Source organism: Episyrphus balteatus, chromosome 3 (genome assembly GCF_945859705.1).
Source record: "Episyrphus balteatus chromosome 3, idEpiBalt1.1, whole genome shotgun sequence".
NCBI classification, from domain to species: domain Eukaryota; kingdom Metazoa; phylum Arthropoda; class Insecta; order Diptera; family Syrphidae; genus Episyrphus; species Episyrphus balteatus.
Window position 1 is genome coordinate 12,900,900 of NC_079136.1, and position 25,393 is coordinate 12,926,292.

General features: G+C 30.2%; 1 protein-coding gene across 2 annotated transcripts; it reads left to right on the forward strand.

Moving 5' to 3' along the window:
- The first annotated feature begins 851 nt into the window (after window positions 1–851).
- Window positions 852–25,011, forward strand: LOC129913130 (protein phosphatase 1B). Of its 2 annotated transcripts, XM_055991651.1 has the most exons (6): window positions 852–1,696; window positions 11,663–12,593; window positions 14,803–14,920; window positions 20,825–20,927; window positions 22,256–22,310; window positions 24,644–25,011. In XM_055991651.1, exons 2-6 carry the CDS (start codon window positions 11,781–11,783, stop codon window positions 24,656–24,658), a joined length of 1,104 nt encoding a protein of 367 aa, XP_055847626.1. In that variant the 5' UTR covers window positions 852–1,696; window positions 11,663–11,780; the 3' UTR covers window positions 24,659–25,011. The 2 variants fall into 2 exon arrangements, with proteins under 2 accessions (XP_055847626.1, XP_055847625.1); XM_055991650.1 differs by lacking the exon at window positions 24,644–25,011 and having other exon boundaries at window positions 22,256–22,352.
- The last annotated feature ends 382 nt before the right edge of the window (window positions 25,012–25,393 follow it).

Genomic DNA, 25,393 nt, shown 5'->3' on the forward strand with positions numbered 1-25,393 from the left:
CAATCGATTTTTCGGAGTACCAATCCAAAAAAAAGAATTTCGATTTTTTTGACCCACCCTAATATGTATGCACTCAAAAATACTGTAATAACAGTTATCTGTGAAAAAGAAGCATACAATTAAATTAAACGGTCCCGAACAGCTTCCAAAGATTCTGAAGCCCTGGTACGGGGCCAATCGGACCATATCTTAAGAAGTCACTGTTTGCGACGCAGTTGACGCTTAATATTTTATAATAATTATTTTATTATTTTAGAAAAAAAATAAATTTCCAATATAATGTGAAATTCCTTCATGCTACATCATGAATTTTCCTTGGGTTCGCATACCCTACCCAGTGATTAATGCGGGATGTGTATTTCTTTTTTCATTTCACCTAGACGATTATATTATGTCGTTTTCCAAAATTATGGGAGTGAATCACTCCTTTTTCGTGCAATTTTGGAATTTGTTCACGAAGAATTTGACAAGTGGAGTGATTTGACGTTTGCTTTGCATGTGTTTGTAATACGAAATAATGAATAAAATAATAACACAATCTTTTAAATTCACTTTTAGTGATTTTTTACAATACTTTATTGAATTTTTTTGTAAATAAATATAATTTCCTTCACAAAAAAAAGTTAAAGCAACCACCCAACAATTTGACAAGCAGTCCATGAAGTCAAATGTAGAAGTATTGGTAATCACTCCGTCACTCCTTCAAAATTTTGGGAGTGAAGAATTCACTCCAAAAATTCACTCCTTTTTCAATTTTGGAATTTGAAATCACTCCTTTTGGAGTGATTATATAGCTAGGAGTGTCACTCCTTGAATTTTGGAAAACGACATTAGTCATCAAATGAAAGATTCGTTTTGATGGAATTGATTTGCCAAGTGGCAACCATAAATGTGCTTCTAAAATTCACTTTCCAGGGAGAGAGAGAGCAAGAGAACTCATACAAAAACAAACTCAGATTTTAGAGACCGATGACCGCGAACGGAGCCGCGCGGCGCACACAAGAGAACTTAAAAACAACAATATAACAAGTGAAACAGAAAAAGAAAACCACATCGACTACTAGTAGAGAGCAAGAGCACCAGCAACGACAGATACATCGGAGTTTAGAGCACAAGTACACACAGTTTGAACGAATCGAATCGGAATACCGAACTTAAGCGGAGGAATACCTGCTTCTCTGAAAAAGAACAGAAGAGAAGCAAAACAGACTGCTGCAATTGCTCCGTTCCGTTTGTCGTTGTTATCGTCGCTGTCGTAGTTGTTCATTGTTGTTCGAAAATGAAAATATAAATATATAAAATCGAAAATTTCCATTTTAAAATAAGTTTCTTTTTTTTAATAAGAAACAAATAGGAATTAAAGAATAAAGTCTCTCCAAAATAAGTTTAGTCCAAAATTTAATCTTAATCGAAATCGAGTTATTTATATGATAAATACATATAACTGTGATTCCTCAATGGACACCATATATATAAAATATATAAGTAAAAAAGTTGAGAGTACAAAGTGTGTGATATAATAATTCCACCTCCTTGTCCACCACCGGCGGCGGCGGCTGCCACCTTCTTCGCCTACTCATTCTACATCGCCATCATCATCTGTAGCAAAGTATACATTATTCCCACGACACGCGTCGAGATGATAAGCACCTGCAAAAATTATTAACCAACAAAAATAGAAGACCATCAACTTCAGGTAATGAAAATGTTCCACAATTTATATTAGTATATTGTGGTTTATTTTCTGTACATTATTTTTTATTTTACATTCTGTCTTAGATAACAAGTTTCCTTTTTTTTTTACTTTGTTTCATTTTTATAGGTAGGACTTGAAAAAACGAAATTTCTGAAAAAAATTCCCTTTTGGGGTTTTACTTGTTCTCCTAAGGGTATTTCCTTAAAAAATTCTACTGACTCAAGCTTTCTACAGAAAAGTTGATGAATTTTAATAAATAATTTTAAACTTCCATTAAAGTTTATATAAAAAAAATTACAATACTGCAAATTGTCGGTCGGTATAATGCAAAAAAACTTGATGGACAAAAAAACACAAAAAAAAAAAAGAAAACAGTATGTAGAAATCGATTTTGACCTATAAACAGACGAGTGTATACACAAATGACACTCATTGTTTACAAGAGGGAGCACAAGTGGCACTTTCTTAAGGTTCTGTAAGGTCTTTTTGTGTCCAATTCTTCTGGTCTGGGGTACCTTAGCTAGCAATAAATGAGATTGACAAGAGCCTTGTGTTTGTGAGAATGTGTTTTGTGTATTGTGTACCCTACAACAAGAATTGCGTAGTAGGTACCTTCTATAAATGCATTTCTATAGAGAACATTGATACCTATTCAGGTTTTTGCTTTCAATACATTTTGATAGATTCTTTGTCTGTCTTCATCAACATCATCATCCGTTGTTGTTGTTGTCGTCGATGTCGTCGTTTTTGTTGTTTTAGTCCTGCTGCACCAGTGTAAAAGTAAAGTATATGTCGTCCTCAATTTTTCGACAACAAAAGCATGAGTGGAGTTTCCTTCTGTCTGTTTTGTCTATACAGGTAGTATGATGTACGCTGTTGTTACCTACAACCAACGGTAGAGAACAATTTTATATGCAATTTTATTGCAATGATCAACTATTGCTCCTCACCGCGCGCCGTATGGATTGGTTTTTGGAATCAATACACAATATACGTTGCTAATAATAATAAAATTCCATTGCCGAAAATTGAAGATTGTTAAAGGTAAAACGTGTACCTACGGTTTTTCGTTTTTATTGGTTAAATTAGATATATTTGAAGCAAAGGCTATTTAAAACACGATGCCGGAGCCCTTATTGTGATCAAAAGTGCAACTTTAAAATTTTAAGTGAAATATTAGTTTAACAAAGGTACAATTATATGGTTTTAAAATTTGATTTGAGATTTTGATCTGAGATTTGGTGGGTTTTCTTGACAAAAAATATTAACTAACAGATAGAAGATCAATAGGGAGCAGGGCTTTTTAGGACTTATTACAGGTCAAACGAGCCTAGGTAAAACAGCGCCTGGTGGTAGTAAAACATATTATTTTAGGTTTTTAACGCCTGGTTATGGTAAAAAGATAAGTCGTGTATGGCGTATGAGTGTTTTTTTTTTAAGTGTAAAAGTTAATTGCTCTCTTGTTATCTGCTGAAATTATTTGCTCATCCATTATATGAGTATATCGAAAGTTAAAAGGTACCTAGGTCCGGGATTTCGTTGTTGGGTAGCCATCCTTCTCGTTAATAGGTTGGGGTGGTTGGCGATATTTCTCACAAGTAGAGTCCCTTGTTGCAATATAATTTCTACCGTTATTTTTCTTCTTCCTTTTCTCGGCGCTGTTATGATCTCGGTGTCGAAGGGATCATAAATATCCCACTTATCTGCTTCACACTAGTGATCCGCCTGTGGGGTTCGTCGGGTTGACCTCAGAAATCGGCGACAAGCCTCTCGGTTTTGTATTGTTCCATTTCTGAGGCCAACTGAATGTTGGTGTTTTTGCATTTGCTTGTTTTTAGGCCTATCTTTCTTTTTATTTCTGCCGTTACTGATTGAATGCAAATTCCGGTGCACATAAACCGTGTTTTATTTAGGCGATGAATAGTCACAGAAGCTGGTTGCAAAGTTCCGTTGAGGATGGAAGGCAAAGTTGGCTTTTCTAAAGACAAAACGCGATCTAAGGATACTTGGCATTGTGTTTGGCTGGCAGTCTAGTTCCATCTGGAAGGGTCAATGTGATGCGAAGAAACTATAGTTTCGACTTGGATGGGTTGTTTCGGATATCGCAGCTATCGTTGGCGAGATGGAATTTTTTGAGCTTCCTGAGTGTCAGCTCTTCCAAGAGCTTACTTAGATTGTTGAGAAGATTGGCCTTTAAGTGGAGATCATACCTTTCTAAGGAATAGCCACAATTTTTGCAGTTTTTCTGCTGTTAATAATGCAGCTGTTGAGGATAATTGCTAAGTCGATTATTTATCCTAGCGAGAGATAGCCTCTTAATGATGAAATTGGAAATGCCAACCAATCCAACTAATTTCTTCGATCGCGATAGGTTTATTATTTCGGCAATCTCGCCGGGGGTTCTCAGGTTTGAGCTGTCAACTAGATCACTTCCAGAATTAGTGTGGCTGAATGTTGATTTAGGGCTGGTTATAGCGATCAGGTAAACGGATCAGGGACAGTTTTTAAATAGATAAATAAAGTTATTTCATGGGTTTTAAAAAATAAATACCACACTAATCGATAGAAAATCACCGAAAGAATATGTTTTGTAAAGAATATTTGCAATGGAAAACCCCTTTTTTTTCTGATCCAAATCATAAGGAGACCACAAAAGTTCTCATTTAACAATAAATAACTGTACAATTCAAGTTTTGTTTTTTAATCAATTTTTTAAATAATTCCCTTTCGCTTACTATGGTATATCTGCTTGAAATAGCATCAATTATTGATTTAAAACATTTTTCTGATCGCTATAACGCATTGTGATTATCACAAGTCATAAGTCCGAGGATGGAATAAGTTTCCGAAACCCGTCGCTTTTAAAAATTATCAAATTATATCTTGTGATAAACGAATTCAATACAAATTTTAATTTATTTTACAAAATTAAACTTTTTTATTTTTCTTTATTAAATCCTACACGGGGTTGTTTCTTTGTTTTTTTTTTTTACGAAAAAGTTTATCCATTTGCCCTAACATAAGTCATTAACCCATATGCTTATCGTTATTAATGTTTCTTATTTTCATTTTTGTGTCAAGCTGCAGATAATTTTCAGAGAGCTTGTTGCAACATTTTAAAATTGGAAGAAAATTGTATCGTCACTTTAGGCTTTGACTTTTTCAATGAACAGCACGTGGCAATGACGATACGATTGGGCGTCATAAATTTATTAACTGCACATTTAAATTCAAACTTATTGTTTTCTTTTTGTTTATTTGATTCCATTACCAATATTTGCATATTGCATTCTCTTAGAACTTGTTAGATGATATTGATTGAATTATTTCTGCGATATGATTACACACAGATTCATTACAATATTAGCTTTTTAAATTTTAAATCGCAATCATTCAATAATAACTTCACATCAACCATTACAAAGCAATGTTTGTGTCTTTTCCTTTTCTGTTTATTCATCAGTTTTTATCTTCAAAAAAACTCAAGTCATCCGCCAGTGTAGTTGTTTGATGTATCATGCATCCATTTCTGTGAATGAATTAATATCTACATCTTTTGTGTTTCTCAGTTGTTCTGGTTTGTAAACAAAACCGATTCTGCGAAATTAATTTGTTCAAAAAAAAAAAATTAATTTCACAATAAATTATGAAGAATTAACAAAAACAAAACAAAAGCAGGTCAGGCCACCCGGTTGGTGATCATAAACATAAAAAAAAATAAAAACGTCAGAGGTTCAAATTCCAAAAGGGGAGTGTTGATTGAAAATTGTAAAATTTCATAATGCATCTAAAGAATTGATGACTAATGCTCTCAATTTAATTCGAACACCAAATATTGCAAACAGATATTCAATGAAAAAATATACTTAAACCTCCCTCCGTTCATGTTTAAATTGTCAAGCCTTAAATTTCATACATAAATAGCGTTTTTCGTATGAGTGTAGTTGAGCAATGAAACTTATAACTTGTATTTAAGATAATTACTAGTTTTACACTTAATGTGAAGGTTTATTATAATTACATATTACTTTCTTGCTTATCTATTTTTGGTTTTTGAAAATACCTTGAAGATGCGTTTGGTGAATTATTATAAGTTATTAATTTGTTTTTGTTGAAGTAAAAATAACGAAAATAAATATTTTTCTTATTCTTATTTATAAGTATAGTTATTGTTTATATAATTTGTAACCCTCCGTTGTCACTCATTTTTTTTTCCAACAACAAGAATGTATCGCTTACCATTTTAGTATTTGATGGCCGATCGTCTTGAAAGAAAGTACACGTGTTACTTTAGATATTACTTAAAAAATTGCAGCAGGAATACTTTTTTGTCAAAGTAAATTATGAACCTACCTATATTAAAAAAAATAAAAAAGAAAGTATTTTTCTAAAACTGAATTTTTAATAAAAATTAATAGAGAAGAAAAAAAGAATCGATTGAATAGTTCACAAAGCCATTTTTGGAAACAGTCAGTTTTTTTTTTCAATTTGGTTATACATAACATATTTTAAATTCTCTTTATATTGGTCCTAATAATAAAATTTCAATTTCGCCTCTAGTAAATCTCAGAAAACTCATAACTTCGAAGTTTGAAGAAAATCGTTTCAGTTGTTTATAATCTAGCTTAAAATATATAGATGCAGACTCTATTGAGCAAACCCCTTTTTTCGCATTTCATATCATCGTAATACCATGTCTGAAGGGACAATCGAGTCCGATTTTTTTCTGAATTTCAAACTGCCCTTATACTAACTACATATGTACATACAGCTGTGTTCAAAATAATAGTAGTGCCTGCAACAAAATAACATTTTTTATATTTACGGTGCTTCTATGGTTAAAAATTTAATTTCTTTGATGCCAAAGTTTGTAACGGTCAATTACTAAGAAATGTATCGTAGTTTTAAAATGAAAAAGAAGGTGACAAATAGTTTTTCATTGACCTTTGGTTGTTCTTTCTAATTTGACCTGTTCAAAATAATAGTAGTTAAAGTTATTTTTGAAGAATTTAAAAGCGGTTTATAACTTAGAATATTTATTTTTGGTTTAAAAGTAAGTACTCATATAATTTGAACAATTTTTCAACAAAAAACGATTTGTTTCGGTTTTAATCTATTTAAAGTTCGAAGAGCAAAACACTGTAGTTCGGATAACGGAAACTTATACGAAAGCTGCTTGAAGAAGGGAAAATCTACTTGGAAATTCAAGTTTATATTAGGATGCTTCTCTACAATGGTAGCTAATGCAATAAAGTCAACGAAAGACCCGAAACGCGCGGTAGAAAAAGAAAAAAGACCGCCGTAGATGACAGGCGTATTGTCCAGACGAGCAAAGTTGAGCCTTCTACATCGTTGTTTCACATCCAGAAGGCTTTAAGCCTGGATTGGAGTGCAGTGAACATTCGGAGGCGACTGTTGGAGACTAATTTGTACGCTTGAAGTCCACGAAAAGTTCCGCAAAGCATGTTAGAAAGCGTATCCAGTTTGTAAAAAACCACATAAACTGGCCAGCGAAGTTATGGCGTAACATATTGTTTACTGATGAGAGCAAATTTGTCCTCTTTGGTGGTACTGGATCTCCACAATACGTCCGACGTCCACCCAATACGGAATATGTTCCAAAGTATACGACGAAAACAGTTAAACATGGAGGGTCGAAAATTTTAGTATTTTAACATATTTCTTAGTTAAGAACGGAACTTTTCGTGGACTTCAAGCGTACAAATTTATCTCCAACAGTCGCCTCCGAATGTTTACTGCACTGCAATCCAGGCTTAAAGCCTTCTGGATTTGAAACGACGATGCAGAAGGCTCAACTTTGCTCATCTGGACAATACGCCTGTCATCTAAGACGGTCTTTTTTCTTTTTCTACCGCGCGTTTCGGGTCTTTCGTTAAGTTTATTGCATTGGCTACCATTGTAGGGGAGCATCCTATTATAACCTTGAATTTCCAAGTAGATTTTCCCTTCTTCAAGCAGCTTTCGTATAAGTTTCCGTTATCCGAACTACAGTGTTTTGCTCTTCGAACTTTAAATAGATTAAAACCGAAACAAATCGTTTTTTGGTGAAAAATTGTTCAAATTATATGAGTACTTACTTTTAAACCAAAAATAAATATTCTAAGTTATAAACCGCTTTTAAATTCTTCAAAAATAACTTTAACTACTATTATTTTGAACAGGTCAAATTAGAAAGAACAACCAAAGGTCAATGAAAAACTATTTGTCACCTTCTTTTTCATTTTAAAACTACGATACATTTCTTAGTAATTGACCGTTACTAACTTTGGCATCAAAGAAATTAAATTTTTAACCATAGAAGCACCGTAAATATAAAAAATGTTATTTTGTTGCTGGCACTACTATTATTTTGAACACAACTGTATATTGCACGTTAAAACCGTTTATTTTAAAAGTTCGACCTTATATGAATATAAGAAATTTTTTTATCACAATTTTTGGGCCAAAGTTTCTGGAAATTTTTGTTGGGTCTTAATTTCTACGCAATTAATTTGCATTAAAGAAACTCAAAATTTAACCAGTTGAACAAAATATACGCCTATTATTTGTTTCGTTTACTTGTGATAAATATTGTTCATACAAATATATTGAATAAACAAACAGGGAATTATTTTACATAATTTGAGAATGTTGTTTCAAAAAAATGATGCGAAACAGAGAAAAAACAAAAATATAATAATTGGTTATACTTTTTGGGGCTCATTTTTAACTACGTTGTTTTTTTTCAAAAAGTTTTTTGAATACAAAAATGGTTGTAAGTATATCAGCTTTTGTTTTATAAAGCAAAATAAGTTATATTATGGTTTATATCGTGTTTGGTTAATTCTTTTAATAATAAGTGAATTTAAATGTGTTAAAAAAGTTATGGAGTGTATAAGTAGACAAAAATCTAATAAATATGACTGATAATATAGAAAGGGAGGGTTTTTGAAAAGTTCTTGACTTGTTTGATGTAGGTAAGAGTAAAGTTAAGTTAATAAAACAGAAACCAAATCAAAGCTTTTAAGATTTTATTTGCTTTCAATTTATTTAACAATAAATTTACCTTCCTATCGATCTTTACAAATCTCAACTTCTTGATTCTTGAATTGCTTTCATGCGACTCAATAATCTTTTCATTCAAACAAATCAAGATCTTGTAAAATATTTAAATAAAATTGGAAACCCCCATTTCAATTATTCGTCTCGCCCCAACGTATGTGCATAAATAATTTAAAAAGTTTTATTCTTTATTTTGTTTTAGTTTTTTTTTTTTTATTGTTTTTTGCTTTTACAGTTCGATGTGCACGTTGAACTTAGTCGTTTTGTTTACATTACCTAACTCGTTTTTGCTATTTCACCGGACTCCAGAATATAATATGTACCTTACATTGTACTTTTGTTATTGTAGCACATGCATATATAAATATCTTGAAACATTCAAAGACATGCAAATGACGATGATGACGAATAATTTCGATTACATAATATCACGAATATAACAATTTGCAAATTGCGAAGCAGTAATAAGTCATCTGCATCTGTGCATGTAATTGTTGCTCATCAAAATCCCAAACTGTATACGAGGCTAAATTTTTAATCATCATTGTCATCGTCATCATCATCGAATTCAGATAACATAGCTTAATTAGTTGAACGTCATGTTAGCAAAACGATAGATGGACGAAGCTTGTTTAAATTAAACTTATTACAAAAAAAAAATGCTTGCTGTAATGAATGCAAGATAAAATGCACATGATTTAAGAAAATAAAAAAAAAAAAAAACAAAAAGAAGGAAAAGGAAGGAGAAATGTACACTTGAGAAAGTACAAAGATTATAAAGTTCAATTTACAATATTATGACAAATTTTATGTACTTATGGCGTTAGTGAGATGGTTTGAAATGGAATGATGTATTTTTACATGTATTTTGTGATAGCAAATAAAGGCTTCAGGGTTCTCTCCCTCATAATTTATCGTATTTTTGGATAATTCACTGTCTTAAAAATTCAAAATAAAACTACGTTTTTTGGTATGATATGGCATTTAAATTTGATTCAACTCGATTATGAAAAAATCTATTTTTCTAATTTTGAGTGACATGCCTGTGCCAGTCGTTGGTTTAAAAAAAAAAAACGAAGAATCCATAGACTGATTGGCTTAAAGATTCGATCTTTTCAATCAATCAATTCGATTTTTAACATACATAGGTTTCCTTTTCGTTGATTGGAAGGCACATGGATTCTAATCTCAATTGGTCAAATATTTGGTCCATACCGAACATTCTCGTTTAAACTTTGTATGAAGACAACAAAATGAGAAAGAAATGTTAACAGAATATTGCTCTCATACTCATAAAAATGTTTGGTTATGAGTATTATTTTCATTTTGTTCTTTTTTTTTCTGAAACCATCTGAAACATTCCAGCTATAAACGTAGTATTTGGGAAAAACATGCAAGCAACATAAGATGATGGTGAATGTATTAATTTTTTAACTGATGACTCGGAGTTTGCTGAAAAAAGTAAATCTTAGTCTATCCTCCGGTTTTCCGAACCACTTTAGCATATTCAAGCCTGAAATATACATGCCAGAAGGTCTTTCCCGAAGACGTTACTTACACTAAGAACATTTTGAACAGTGAACACAAACATAATCATCATTCTAGAACCTTCAGCGTTTCGTCAAAAGATCAAACAAGATTAATTTGTTTCCTTAATTAAAAGTGTCGAAAAAAAAGTCTATGTTGAATCCATTATCTTCCATAAGGAGAACAATTTAAGCACAACTTTATCTTCTTAAAGAATGGTTGCTCAGTCGATTACAAAACCAGCTCAAAATAGATTTTAACGCTATTGGAGCGAAAAGTTAGGAAGCAATCAAATGATTACCTGAAACGAGTCTTATAGGAAGAATGGTTAAGATTCGGCCTAGATGTTACATCAAAGCTAGTAAAATCAATACCTTCCAAAACGGTGTAACCTTAAGTGATAGTTAACGCAGAGGATAAAAGTAGAGAAAAAGAAAAGTTTATGTTCAACTTCAATATTTAAATTTTGTTTCAGATTATGTCCCTAAGAGCCAATTTTTCAATAGCTAGATAAACCCCAGTTAAGGCTTATTCCTAGGAATAAAAGTTTTTTTTTTAAATTAACATTTATTCTTCTGATAGTCTAACTGACGATTGAAAAATCAGGGCTAAGTGTATTAGTAATTTTCCTCACCAACCTTTATTTCACTCATATAAATTGTCATGTGCAATATGGAATTCATTAGAGTATTTGCTAATCATCGACTGTTAGTGTTCATTATCAAGTCAGAAGTTTTGAGATTTATCTACATCTTTTCGTTCGGAACTTTGCGTACCGGTTTCAATTCCTTGTAAAAAGTTACATGTAAAACAAACCCAAACAAATTGTAAAATTTAAATTTTATTGCTTTTATGTAACTGCATTAATTATAAGCACTTGATTTACCACAAAAATAATTGTGGTTAGACAGGTGTTGTTGTATTATAATTTCAAATGTCTTTTCGTGGTAGAACACTTGTGTTCTTATAAAACTAATTGATTTGTCTCCAGACAAACTCTTAATCATCGCCCTTAATTTATTCATAAACTCTGTTCTATCTTTAATCTTTAAGTTGTTAATATGTAAGGTTAAGCTTTGAATTATACACTTACAAAAGTTTCCAAGTTGTACACATACTCACTTTATTTTTATGTTTTTTTTTTGTCCCTAAGTTTGCAATTACTCGTATCAGGGTTTTAAGATCCCTCTGTCGAAACAAATTCCAATCCTCCATGGTCTACTCAAATAAACTCTTATTATCTGCATAGTATAAAGTTTTAAAATCGTTAACCTATTTTGTACTTTATCATTCTTCTTCTACCAAAAAATATTTTTTTTTTGTTAAAATATCCATCCTCTTATTAATTCCCTACTTTTTTTTTTAAATTTATTTCAGAAACAGCAAACGGCAGCATATTCTGCTTCCTTTTGACGGCCAAAGCCAAGATCTCAAATTTCACAATAAACGCTTTACTTTCCTATTTGTTCCTATGAGTCCAGTATGAAAAACAGAGATGGGAGGGTTTCTGGATAAACCGAAAACAGTCAAACACAATGACCATGGCGAGGGCAATAAACTATTGTTTGGCGTCAGCTCAATGCAAGGATGGCGTTGCGAAATGGAAGATGCATATTATGCCCGCGCCGGCTTAGGCGAATGTCTCGAAGATTGGAGTTTCTTTGCAGTATTCGATGGCCATGCGGGCTGTAAAGTATCCGAGCACTGTGCCAAGCACTTGCTCGAATATATTATTAAAACAGACGAATTCCAAAATGGTGACCATGTAAAAGGTATTCGAACTGGCTTCCTGCGTATCGATGAGGTGATGCGAAAATTGCCTGAATTTGTATCAAATGCTGAGAAATGTGGTGGTACAACAGCGGTTTGTGCATTTGTATCACCCAATCAAGTGTATATAGCAAATTGTGGAGATTCGCGGGCAGTACTTTGTCGAAATGGAGTACCTGTATTTGCGACACAAGATCATAAACCAATATTGCCGGAAGAAAAAGAGCGGATACACCGAGCTGGTGGTAGTGTTATGATTAAACGTGTCAATGGTACGCTGGCCGTTTCGCGAGCACTGGGTGATTTTGATTATAAAAATGTGAAAGAAAAAGGTCAGTGCGAACAATTGGTGTCGCCGGAGCCGGAGATTTTTTGCCAAATTCGTGAGGATGCTGACGAGTTTCTCGTTTTGGCATGCGATGGTATATGGGATGTAATGACTAATGAGGACGTTTGTAGTTTTATCCATTCGAGGCTGAAAATCACTCATGATCTGGTGAATATATCAAATCAAGTGATTGACACATGCTTACACAAGGTGAGTTTTAAAATTTTCAAATCAAAATATAAGTGTGATCACAAAAATGGTCTGAAAGTATAAATTTTTAAATGTATATCCAACCCGAGTACATAATATGGAATCACCCTTTTGCTTTATGTTAAGAAAGTAACGAAAAAACTTACACGAAACAATCAAGTGCAATTTATTGAATAAGTACTTTGTATTGCCCTCATAACTCTTTCTACAGCTTCGCATATATTTTGTGAGTTTTTGGTGAGTTTCTTGACTGTATTCTAAAGCATTCCATAAAATTCGTCTAACACTGCGGTTTTAAGTTAATTTTCTGTCGATGGAGCTGAACCCTTAGCTTGCCACATAAATGTTCGACGAAGTTTAAGTATAGGCTAGATGCTGCCCATTACAAATAAGACGAACATTAGAAATTACGGGATGCACCAGAATATTGCAAATGTACCGATTTGAAAGTGAATCTCCTTCACGAGCACAACCAGACACAAAAACCAGCTCCCTTATACTTTAATTGGAATGGTTCCCTATATCATAAGAATTCCTTTTCCGTAAGAGCGTAAGTCGACTCGTGTCAACTTAAGCCCCAGGTGACTAAAGTGACAATACCCATAGAAAAATCCTAGTCGACTTAAGCCGTGCGACGTATTGTTCGTCTAAAATTGACTCTTGAAAAGTCGGCATAGCACGTAAACATAACTCGCTTCTATTGTTCAACTTCTTAACCGTGTGTAATTGAGTACATTTAAGTCGTGCTTGAGGTGTATTGTAGGCGTGGCAGGAAATTTACGGGTAAAAACAGTATCGGTCATCTCCTAACGGTTCCTTTTAGCTGCCTGAGATGCTCTAAGAAGAAGATATTCTTGAAATTGAGTTCCAGTTAAAAGGTTATTTCGGAGAAAGGTCATTGAGACGAATCTGTCATCTCTCTCAGTAATAAAGACGTTCAGTTTTTTGCTTAGCACACACTTTCCAGATACCTTGAACCGTCTGTAAATTTGTGGCACGCAAGGTTAGCTTAGACGGGACTATAAAACCCACTTTAGCACTGATCTGTCCATCGTGTCAAAAACGGCGATTCCAATTTAATCCAGCAAAATGACCGGCGTGATCCAGCAAAGTATCGTAGGATTAAAGATCCGCTTCTTCTTGGCTATCTACTAACATAACAAGAAATAATTCAATATAAGTTCAAGTGACCTCAACTCCAAAAATGTATAAAGCGTTTCGCCCAGGTACGACAGTGGGCTCATCAGTTTGGAGTTGAGGTCACTTGAACTTATATTGAATTATATTCAATCACTCCACTAAAATAAAAATAATTTTAATAATTTTTTTATTATTTTTGTTATTTTTTTCTTCGTTATAACAAGAAATAGCTCGTTTTTCTCTTCAAATGAAGTGGCTGCACATATCTTACAAGACTTAACTTCAAAAACCGCGTTTTCGTCAAAAACGAATAATGCAAATACGATTGGTATTTCTGTTTCCTTACAAATGCTTTATGAATGGTTCCATGAACAAACATTTTGCAGTCATCCGAAGACATTGTTTTCTCCTTTGCTTATTAACCAATCAAAGTGCAAATGAGTAAATCTTAGTCGAGTTTATCAGCGATTTTCTCGCCACTCTTTCTCACACCAAAACGTCAACGCTGACAAATGACGATTCTGGAGAAAAGTTATTCCGGGAAATTAACTCTTTCAGTAGTACTCATATGCCGTTTTCCTGAACTTTCTGAAGATATGTTGATAGCACGTTGACCTCAGTAGAGTGACAACTTGTGCAACTTTTATCTTTACCATAGGTTGACCAGCACCTTAAGGAGGAGTTTGTTACAGTTTGTTTGTTTCCAAAATAAGCAGACCTATTCAATTGAAAAGTGTGACAAATTACCTTAACTAGCCCGTTAATAAACAAAACCCAAGAATAAATGCGTAAAAAACGTATTTGTGTTCCTAACTCCTAGTTTTTTATATAATGGATTTTTGTTTTTACCTTTAAAGTTCAAGTTCTAAAACAATTCCTTAACATTTAAGCTAACATAATGTATCCATCACAGTTTTTATTTAAAAAGAAAATTGTGGGGATTTTAGATTCTGTAGAATTTAATATATGTACCTATTTAATATTTTTGTGATCAAATATATTACTTAATTTTTATAAAAGAAAACAGTGTAAAATATTAATGTTTCTTTTTTCTTTGTAATCAATACAGGGCAGTCGTGATAATATGAGCATCATCATAATTGCTTTCCCAGGAGCACCAAAAATCACGGCGGAAGACATTGCCGCCGAGAAACGGCTGGAGAAGCAGATAGAAAAAATCACGAGAGGTTGTTTTAATCGTCTTATTTGTTTTTAGTACAATTAACTTTACCTAACTACAAAACAAAAAAAAAAAAAAAAAAAACATACACAAACAAAAACAAGAAAAAAATACTCGATTTTATCAATATGTACAAGATTGATGATAATTATGATAAATTTATTAAGTTTTATTAGTTCTCTGCTTCGTTCGTTATATATGCGGATTCTAGTGGGTGTTAGACAAAAATAATTCGTAGTGTATTTTATTAATTTATTTATTTTTATTTCTTTTTTTTGTTCATTTTCGCCAAACTATATACAATAATCGTCAGTGGAAAAATTGAGATTTTTTAGTTTTACTAACTTTTAAGAATCAATATCTAGTCATAAATGTTGTTGTTGTGGAAACAAGTTCCTTTGATCAATGTGATTTTTTGTTATATTTTATTTTTTTTTTTTTTTTGGTTCAAGGTTTTTTAGTTTAATATATTTCTTTTTTTTTTATGTTCTTTTAATTGTTGGCTAAAGCAGAATGCCTTCTTTTATTTTTATTTATATTTTTTCATTCTTTTTCTTCAACCTGAGTGAACAAAAGGATTTGAAATTTTTTAATTTAAATGGTAGATAGACTTTTAGATGTATAAAAAAAGTATATTAGAAACATAATTTACGTATTTATATATAAATAATTATTTTTATAATAGCTTAAAAAGGCTTATGGAAGCTATTTACAAAATTTGCCCATTTATTCATATATACATAAAACATAAATGTGTGTGTTGTGTATATTGAACAAGAAAAAGAAAAATCTATAAAACACCATTTTTATTTAGTTTTTAAGAAATGATAGTTTAAGATTTAGTCAAATTTTATCTTTAAAAAATGATCTTATGTGTTAAGAATTTAGATTTTAGTAATGAAATTCATAAGCAATTTTAGCAAATAACTAGTCCAAAACTTAATGAAAGAAAGAAAGTACATACAGAAACCAAAAAAAAAATTTAACTTATTATAAGCAATGATACTCGTACTGCCACACTTAGTCAAACAAAACCAAAAAACCAAACATAACATTAAAAAAAAGTCAAAATACACATGTATACCCCATCGTTTTAAACAAACTATTTATTTAGTAGGTAGAAAAAAAATATTAATTATTCTAAAAACATTAGAGAGATTAGTTTGTATTAATTATAAATAATATAAGCAGCAGTTGAATTTTAATATAGCACAAAACTATGACTTGAGCTGTATTGTTGTTAAGAACAAATAACGCATTGCTTTAAGATTATAATTTGAAAAATCAGAATAATTATCCTCTGTGTGGTTTTTTTAACGCAGTCTTGACGTGATTTATCCAACTTTTTCCAATAACATTTATTCCAATTAATATACATTTTTGGAAGAAAAAAAAAATATATAGAATTTGAACGAGGATTTATAATAAGTTTACCAAGAGCATTGTAGCTGAGGTAAGTTAATGATGTTCAGATGGATCGATTTTCGTTTGTCTTGTAACTTTCAAGAAAAACACCCTCGTCCAAAATAATAAATCACTTGTAGACTTGCATTGTTTTCAAGTAAACCTTTCGCTTGTGTACTCGATTAAACAATCCGTTATTGTGTTGCAAAAATATAACCAAATACCAATATATAGGACACACAAATTTTCAGATCTGGGTGAAATCCCATTAAAATGATAAAAATAATTTAACTAATGGACTGTACAGAGAAATGCAAAACAAAATTGATATTAACAGTAAATGTACTTCTGTTAGAAGTGCGCTGATAATTGAGAGTCAAACTAACAATTTTTCAATGTCTAGATTAGCACAAGGATGTTTGTATTCAATATTTGGACTTTAAGACATCGAAGCAAAATGTATTGGAAGCATTTTACAATGCTCATAAGTAGGTCTATATAACTTTTAAAGAATTGTTTTGTGGTAAAATATTTTAATGTTAATAGTCGTCTATCAAAAAAAGCCTTTAGTGGTACAGCATTCATCTAAATGTTATGGTATGAAGTATATTGCAATGCAATAAATACCAAACCAATCTTGAGCTTTATTTATATTTCTAATGGTAATAATGCGTAATACATACGTTCTTCCATTGGTTTTTCTAGTAGATTTGTTTGATTTATTTTTTCTTGCGTAGAATGTTGCTTACAAGTTTCATCTAATTTTTACAGTCTCAGTTATATAAAATACCAAAATGTGCCAACAGAATCTGGGAAATGTTCATTCGAACACGTTTTTGGTTAACCTGAGAAAAGGTGGAATTTATCGTCAAGACAGGTTTCTCATGGCTTAATTTTGATTCAATATGTTAAAAACACTTTCATTGCATCGCGATCGTTCATCGTCTCTTTAGCTGGTTTAAATTCAGCTGGTGAAAAGTCTCCGTGCTTACATATGCATCTTTGATTTTTGTAGGCGTATTGAATTTCAAAAACAAATTTTATAAAAGTTAGTTAATATTTGTTAAAACCAACTACTAAAGAATTTATTCAAAAATTAATCGTAAGAAAATGTGGAGCTTTGAAAACAAATGAAATAATTTTTTAACAGTTCTGAACACTTTTTGCACCATGTCTAAAAAAATAATCATATCTTTTCATTTCCATATTGAAACAAATATGGAATGTAAGTTGTGATATTTGCATCTTTGCTTTGCAACTATGAAATTTTGACATTCATCATTTGCATTTATGTAAATTTTGCATTTGTCAGTCCTTCTGAACCATGCATTTATGAAAACACTCGTTATCATTTATCAAAAAATCCTTTATGAGGCCACTCAAATTTTTTTTACATCTATTTTATAAAACTTTAAAAATTCTGGTAGTTTAAACATGAACTGGCACATGATTCGTATCCCTTAATAAATTAGTTTCAATGCGTAATTAAGAATTCTTAGGCTAATTTATCACTTCGTCAAAAATTGCTTCAAAAAAGCTACTCACGATTTTTTTTTTACTGGGAATTAATTTTCCTCATCATTTAAACTAAAATTGAATTGATATTATTTTCTGTTTGAGACAGAATTGCTGCCTCCGAAATTTTACGAACACAAAGCAAGCATTGAATGAAAATTTCCTCGTATTTTATGCTAGAGTAGTAGTTAGTGCAATAGCTGCCACGCGGGAATTCTTTTTTGTTCTTCTTTTCAGGGTTACTGTCTTTTAAGAGAAATGAACACAAATAAGCCTCAAGATTATTTTAGAAAGTGCATTTTAACACAGCCATTCGGACTCGGTGAAAAATTGTAAGCACCCTTCTTTCTTGCAAAGTTATTAAAGGCATACAGTTGATTTTATTCATGAGGTTATTCATTACGCTTGAACAATGTACGAGGTGAATTTTTTACTTTAACTACATATCAACGCTGTTTAAGAAAACCGACATAACTCCAAAATCTTGGTTGTTAATGCCAATATGCTAGACACAAAAATTTCTTTATTTTTGTAGAAGAAAGCATCGAGTTTCAAATCCATCTATCCTTATGTCTCTAAGCCATCAGATTTCCCAGTCAATGTAATTCGTTTGTTTTCAAATATTTTCTGTCAGTCTCCTGTATTAACTGCACAAACAAAATGAAACATTCATAAAATTAAAACATCAACTTTAGCACAATTTTTATCATTTTTAATTTCTTTATTCAATATTGTTATAGAAATATAATATATGCCCTTCTTGCCTTAAATTTAATAAAATAGGTTTACCTTTTGTACCTTATAATATATATTCAAAAAAAAATATTCGAATGTAGCCTATAAAAAAATTTAATCACTAATACTAATCCTAAAAATTAAATACTGTTTTTTTATTATATAATAAAAAAATTAACTAAAAGGAATTGATTAAAACTTAATAAAACCAAATTAAAAAAAAAAAAAAATACAAAAATGAAAACCTTTTTATCGGAATCACATTATTTGTAAGACAAATACAAAAAATTTATTAAAACCAAAACAAAACGAAACAAAAAATCAAAAAAACAAAACAAAAAAAAATCCCTTAATACTGTGTATTATTAAATAATATTAAATAAAAAAAAAACAATTTTATAGATATTAAACCAAATATTAATACCAAAATTGAAACCTGTTAGTTATTCCGTAAATGTGTAAAAGTCAATTAGATACAAATTTAATCATAGCCAATCCTTATACATACTAAATGCAATATAAAACAAAGTATTATCCAAAGTTACTACTAATTAAAATATATACAAAAAAAAGTAAACCCAATTAAAAGCAAAACAAAAACATAAAATAAAATCACACATAAATTGAGATTGTGAAAGCAAAAGTTGTGTAACCCTTGTTTTGAAAAATCTGATTCAAAGTTTCATTTTAACAAGTTTGTTAAAAAAAATTGGTTACACCACTCAATTGCATTCACTTCCTCATTTCAAAAATATACATAATTCTTACGATGCAATTTAAATACAAAGCAAATATTTAATATTGTTATACACTTGATGAAGAATTTTAAATTAAAATAATAATAATAACCTTATGCTCACGTTTTTCTTTTCCATTTACTTGTTTATTTTTTTCTTTGATTTTTTTGAAATGCAATTCTTTTTTAAAATAACAATCTAGTCACACAACCTCACAATAATTGTTAAACATTATAGCAAATTTATTATAAACGTACACAATATAAAATATTTATCAAACAAAAAAATAATAAACCCTAAAATAGATACTTGCCTAGAAAGTAGAATATTTAAATTCAAATATTGTACCTGCCTCCCGATTTTATTAAAAAAAGTAATAATTCGTAAACAATAAAAATTAAAAAAAAAATAATACAATTAATACTTATGGTGTTGATTTTTTCTTTCCAATCGAATCTAACAAAAATTTGGTTTCAATTAATTTTGTTTTTATTATTTATTTGTTTACTTTTTGTTTAATCAATTTTTGTTAAATGACAAAAACAAATAATTTGCTTCCTTTTTAATTAATTGTTAATCTTGAAGTTTGTGGAAAAATATAAAAAAAAAAGAAAACACGCTAAAAAAATGGAAATGAGAAAAAAAAAATTGTTTAAACAAAAAGTTAAAAAGATAAATAATAATGAATAATAATGTATGGCGGTTCGGTTAGTGAGCATAAGGTATGTTTATTTAATTTATTTTTCTTCACATTTTGTTTACTTTTTTTTAAATTAATATAATAATTCTTTAATTTTATTATTTTTTTTGTTTGAAATTATTAATCCCCTGTTTCCATTGCAGTTTTTTTTAAAGAAGCATGTTTTGTTTGTTTTTTAATTTTTGTTTAATTTTTTTAAATTCTCGAAGTCTTCTTTGTCTCATCATTTGTTTGAGTAATAAGGCAATGTACATAAATTTTTTTTTCATTTGAGGCGCATTCTGCATTTAATCAACAAAAAAAATACCACAGAAATTAACAATAAAAAAAAACTAATGCTTGTTGCACACTAAAAAAATAATTTGTTTACCTACCAAAATTTTGTTTTTATTTTTTTTTCTTATATGAATTTAAATTGTAGAAATAATTTTATTACTGCTGCTGCTGATATTTTTTTGAATCAAGAGAAAATCATGATCAATTTCAATTACAATTTTTATTACATTTTTAATTATTACATTATGTGTATATTCGTTGTAAAAAAATAAGAATATTTAAATTTAGAAAAAAGAAAAAATAGATAAATTGATATTGGATTGGAACATGTTTTTCATGTAATACTACTATTGTATATGCACGAGTAACTCGAGAATTGTATTTTGTATTTGCATTTAATTTTTAATTTTTTTTGTATAGATCTATTATTAAAATTGAAAAAAATATTAAAATTATAACCTTTTCTTAAATTAATTTAATTTAATCAAAAAAAAAAATGTAAAATATATTTAATATAATAATTTTCTTTTCTTCATTTTTATAGAGGAATTATCATGTGATGAGAATAGGGAATTTGTTGACTTATTACAAAACCTTCAAAGCAGAGAAATCGAAGGTTTACCGCCTGGTGGTGGCCTCCATTCTAAGTAAGTTATATTTTTTTATATTTATATTTTTTTAATTCTCTGAATCGGTTATAAAATCAGTACAAAAAGGTTAATCAAAAGATTCTGTAAACGGTACTTCTTCTTCTTATCGTTTTCGCCTTTATCGACTACAGTCAAGATCTCGGATGGGATCACAGGTTCAAACTCAAATATTCTTTGCACAGCTAATCGTAAGGCAAGTCATCATATGCACCCAATCAAAGGAAAGTTAATTATATTCACAATGTTCAAGAAAAAAAAAAAAAAACAAAAATATCAGAGAGCCCTTTCTTAAAAGAAGAACATTCAAATAAATTGAGCAAAAAATAAATTTGTTCCAATTGAAATTTGTTTTATGATGATATGGGCAGTTATTTTTTGGGTTGATTCGGAGATCACAACTCTCCCACTTTACTTCTTCTCATTATGGCTTCGCCGTGTTGATTTTGGGAAACGTCGGCAGGCATCTCGGTTTTGAATTGTTCCATGTCTATGGTCAACTGAATGCAGTTGTCGTTGCATTTGTTTTCTCCATGAGTTTTTGGGCCTGCCACTTCTTCGCGATTGTATTGGAACGTCGTATGATATCGCCTTTTAAACTGGGTTCTCATGGTTTTTTCTATGTACATGACAGTACCAGCTTAGTCGGTCAAGCTTTATTTTATCCAAGACGGAATATTTATATTTATATATTTCTTGTTTCTGATCAAGCTTTGTTACTCCTGCTGTCATGCGAAGCATACTTATTTCAGCTTCTGTCAATTTAATCTCATGCGTTTTGTAAATTGTCCAACATTGTGAACTGCATTATAGAGCTTTAATCTCAGTTTCGGGGGCATTTTTTGGTCACAAAAGATGGCAGAGTTTTTTCGATTCTACACTTCTTATGTACTTGGGAAGCATTATTCCAATTAGGTAAGTGCCCGGAATATGGCCACATGATCTATCCATCTCAGGCGCTGTACTTTTACTATCTTGGATCGGTTGTATCTTCTTCTTCGATCACCGTCAACGCATACGGGACCAAAAACCGCCCGAAGAACTTTTCCCTCCAAAAAATTCAAGATGTTTTCATCCGTCTTCGTTAAAGTCCATGCCTCTGCAACATATAGCAGGATTGTATAGGGACACCTTAGTTACTCAGGAGAAGGCTTTACAGGTCAGTTGCCTTCTCAAACCAAAATAAAATGCTTCAATTATTTATTTACTCTCTCTCTTAAAACCGGCCAGTTCTTTATTTATTTTTGTAACCTTTTTGATTAAACTGAATTCATACTTGTCTTAGAAATGCAACACAAATGATACTAAATATTTTTATACTTTTTCAGGTATCCAATTATTGAACGTATTTTCAAGGAAGTCTACCCAGAAGAAAAATGTGAAGTACGGAATATTTTTTACAATATGTAGTAGCTAGCTTAAATTGCGCCAGCCTTTGGAGAAAACTTATTATAATCATTATTTAAATCAAACAATGCTTCTATCTTTAATTAATATGCTTTCTTTGCTTTTTTTTAATTTGAATTTTTATTTTTGACTTTATATTCTAGAAGATGGGTAAAGAGACATAGAAAAAAAAATACATAAATGTATAAATGACTCTCGCCAATATGCTTAAATACTTAAAATTTGCCTATTATTATTTTTTAGTTTGAGTATCTGTAAAAAAACAAAACATAATAGTTAATCATTTTTTTGTTGTTAGTGTCATTAAAGTATCATTTTAATATTTTGTTAATCTACTCATAAGTTTAAGTGTAGCGCAATAATATAATTTCTGTAACGCTAATACCTACATCCAAAACATTAATCAGAACATTTTATGTAATTTTTTTTTATTTAGCGTTACTAACGATAAAACCATGAAATCAATTACCATAGCGCTACACAAATTAATCATTTTTTGTTTGCACTTTTATTTTTGTGTTGCCAAAAGTGTCAAAAAAAAAATAACCATTAGCATGCTTTATTGTATCTTTTTTGTATGTGTATAGTCCATTTGATTATGAATTTATATTTAAAAAGAAAAAAAAAATCGTTATGAGCCAGTGACGAAACTAAATGCAGTCCTTCCTTGAAACGCGAAAAAAAAACAATTCTATTCAAAAAAAGAGAGGTAGTTTATTTTATCGTAGCTATTTTATCGTTAGTTCAAAGTGAACAAGATTTCCTTTGAAACAAAGTGTTTCACTTTTCCCTTACTATGCAATCCGGGCGACGACCAGAAATCGTTCAATGATACTATTGACGCCTACTACAACTTTCACTAGTTTTTGGAGAATACTGGTAAACATTGTCAATTTGCTTTAGAGTACCCAATCCATATCGCATGATTTTTTATCGAATGTCTTTTTACAAATCAAGCAAATCAGTGGACTCTGTTGTGAATCTCAACAACTGTTTTTTATACTATCATTTGGTCACAAGAGCATCTTGTCAATTTCCAAACGATCTTCATCTTAATTTTTTTTATTTTGGACCTATTTTTTCGACTGTGATGTTGGTAACTATGTATGTTATCATATATACATCTTAGGGCAAGAATTTTGAAGCTACATGCGCCATTGCTCATACTGGAATGTTGCACTTCCTAAAGAGCTTGGGTTGCATCTGGAGTCGATGCAATTTTTCTTTTCGTTTGTAATCCATTTCGAAAATGAGTTTTTCAATTTAGCTTATATTAATGAGTGCTTTTACTTCATCGCTTGGTTTGGCTATTAAATTGCTTTTTTAAGACAAGTCCATAGACTCTAATTTACTTTGTGCTTGGGTTTCAAGTTCAGATTTTTGACACAGTTGTTTAAAGATATCACCCAATGAACATTACAATTTGTCGAATGTAACATTGTCAAGAATATTAAATGAATTTTCCAATCTTTGTTTATTTTAGCTCTAAAAGACTAATTTTTTGAAAATCGCAGCTGTAAACGATCCCTGTGTTTCCTATGTATTGATTTCCAAATAATGTCAATTTTTTTCAAAATCGAAAATTTTGTCCAATGCTATTTTGAGTACAAGTAAACAGGTTGTTGATTGGATATTGACTCTTACAAAAACTCCAATTTTTCTCCCTGGAGCGTTTATCTAAATCCGAAGCTACTCGTTAATTCGCAAACTTTTAATACCTGTCGATAAAATAAAAACATATACAAATATAGCTTCATAAATTCACAGGACACTCTAATGCCCAAATATACATTCAAATGTGCAAATTCGTTTGAAAAATTAAATAAACCATAAAGGTTGAATATTTTGAAATTTTTTCGGGGTTTGCTTTGAGTATTTTTTTAAGCTTTTTTATCGCCAAATTAATAAATGCAAAAGAAATCCAAGTTCTGTTGGAGGTTTATTAATAAACATGCAGTTAGTGTTCAAAATCTCTCGAATTACTGTTAAATTAACTAATTTGATTTGATACAAGATTAAAACAAATAAAACCTCAACTTATTTTTAAATATTTCTTGGATCTATACAAGTTCAAAAATTATCTTCCAAAAACAGTTTCGTCACTGCCAACTCATATAATATATTTGTTTTTACGTGGCACAGATAAGTAAAATTCATAAAATATTGTATATTAATCATTATATAATTTTATATCATAAACAAAACGTTTTATTTACTAATACATAACTCACTCAAATGTCTTCATTCATATTTTTTGTTGTCTTAAATAATTTCTCACGTGTGATATCTAAATATATTTTGTCTTTCAGAGCACGTGGCATTGATTTGCAGTTAAACCTTTGATAGTGCAAAAGTGCAAAATCCTGCTGAAATTACCAAATAAATTTAAAAAGAAAGAAAGAAGAAAAAAACAAAAACAAAAGAAAAGAAAATTTATATCCTAAGCAAATTTTTAATTTAACAAAAAAAATAAAAAAAAAAAACAACAAAAAACTGTAAACACAAATTAATAAGTAAAACAAAAAATTCACAAAAAAAAACAAAAACAATATAGAAGAAAGAAAAAAAAAATCCTGTAATTGCAATTAATTTATAACAAAAACCCTTATATAAATTATAAAATAAAGAAAATATTAAATGTAGTAAGGTATTAAAAAAAAAACAAGAAAAAACAAAACAGGATTAACGGTTTTCTTCTGCAGAAAAAAAAAATATAAATAATACAAAACAAAACAAAAAAAAAAAAAAACAATTCACAACTTAAAAATAATAGTATTTAATGAAGTACCACTACTAAACTATTAAACTACTATTACTAAATGTATAGACAAAAAGAAACCTTTTTATGTACTTGTACTTTAAATATTTTATATTTCGTATGTTTTTCACTTTTAATTATTGTTAAATCATGACATTAGTCGCATTATTTAAACAAAAACAAAAAAAAAAAAAATTAATTAAATTTATTTGTTTCTCTTTTATATAAATTGTATCGATGTATAAACAGAAACCCAAAATCCTAATTGAAGATCTAATTATTGTTTATTGTATTCCTATGT

Bases quoted from the DNA above. Each gene is read 5' to 3' on its own strand.
- LOC129913130 (XM_055991650.1), top strand. From the start codon at position 11,781: ATGGGAGGGTTTCTGGATAAACCGAAAACAGTCAAACACAATGACCAT. The intron at 12,594-14,802 runs GTGAGTTTTAAA...TAATCAATACAG, and splicing joins TTGACACATGCTTACACAAG to GGCAGTCGTGATAATATGAG. The intron at 20,928-22,255 runs GTAAGTTATATT...ATACTTTTTCAG, and splicing joins GGTGGTGGCCTCCATTCTAA to GTATCCAATTATTGAACGTA.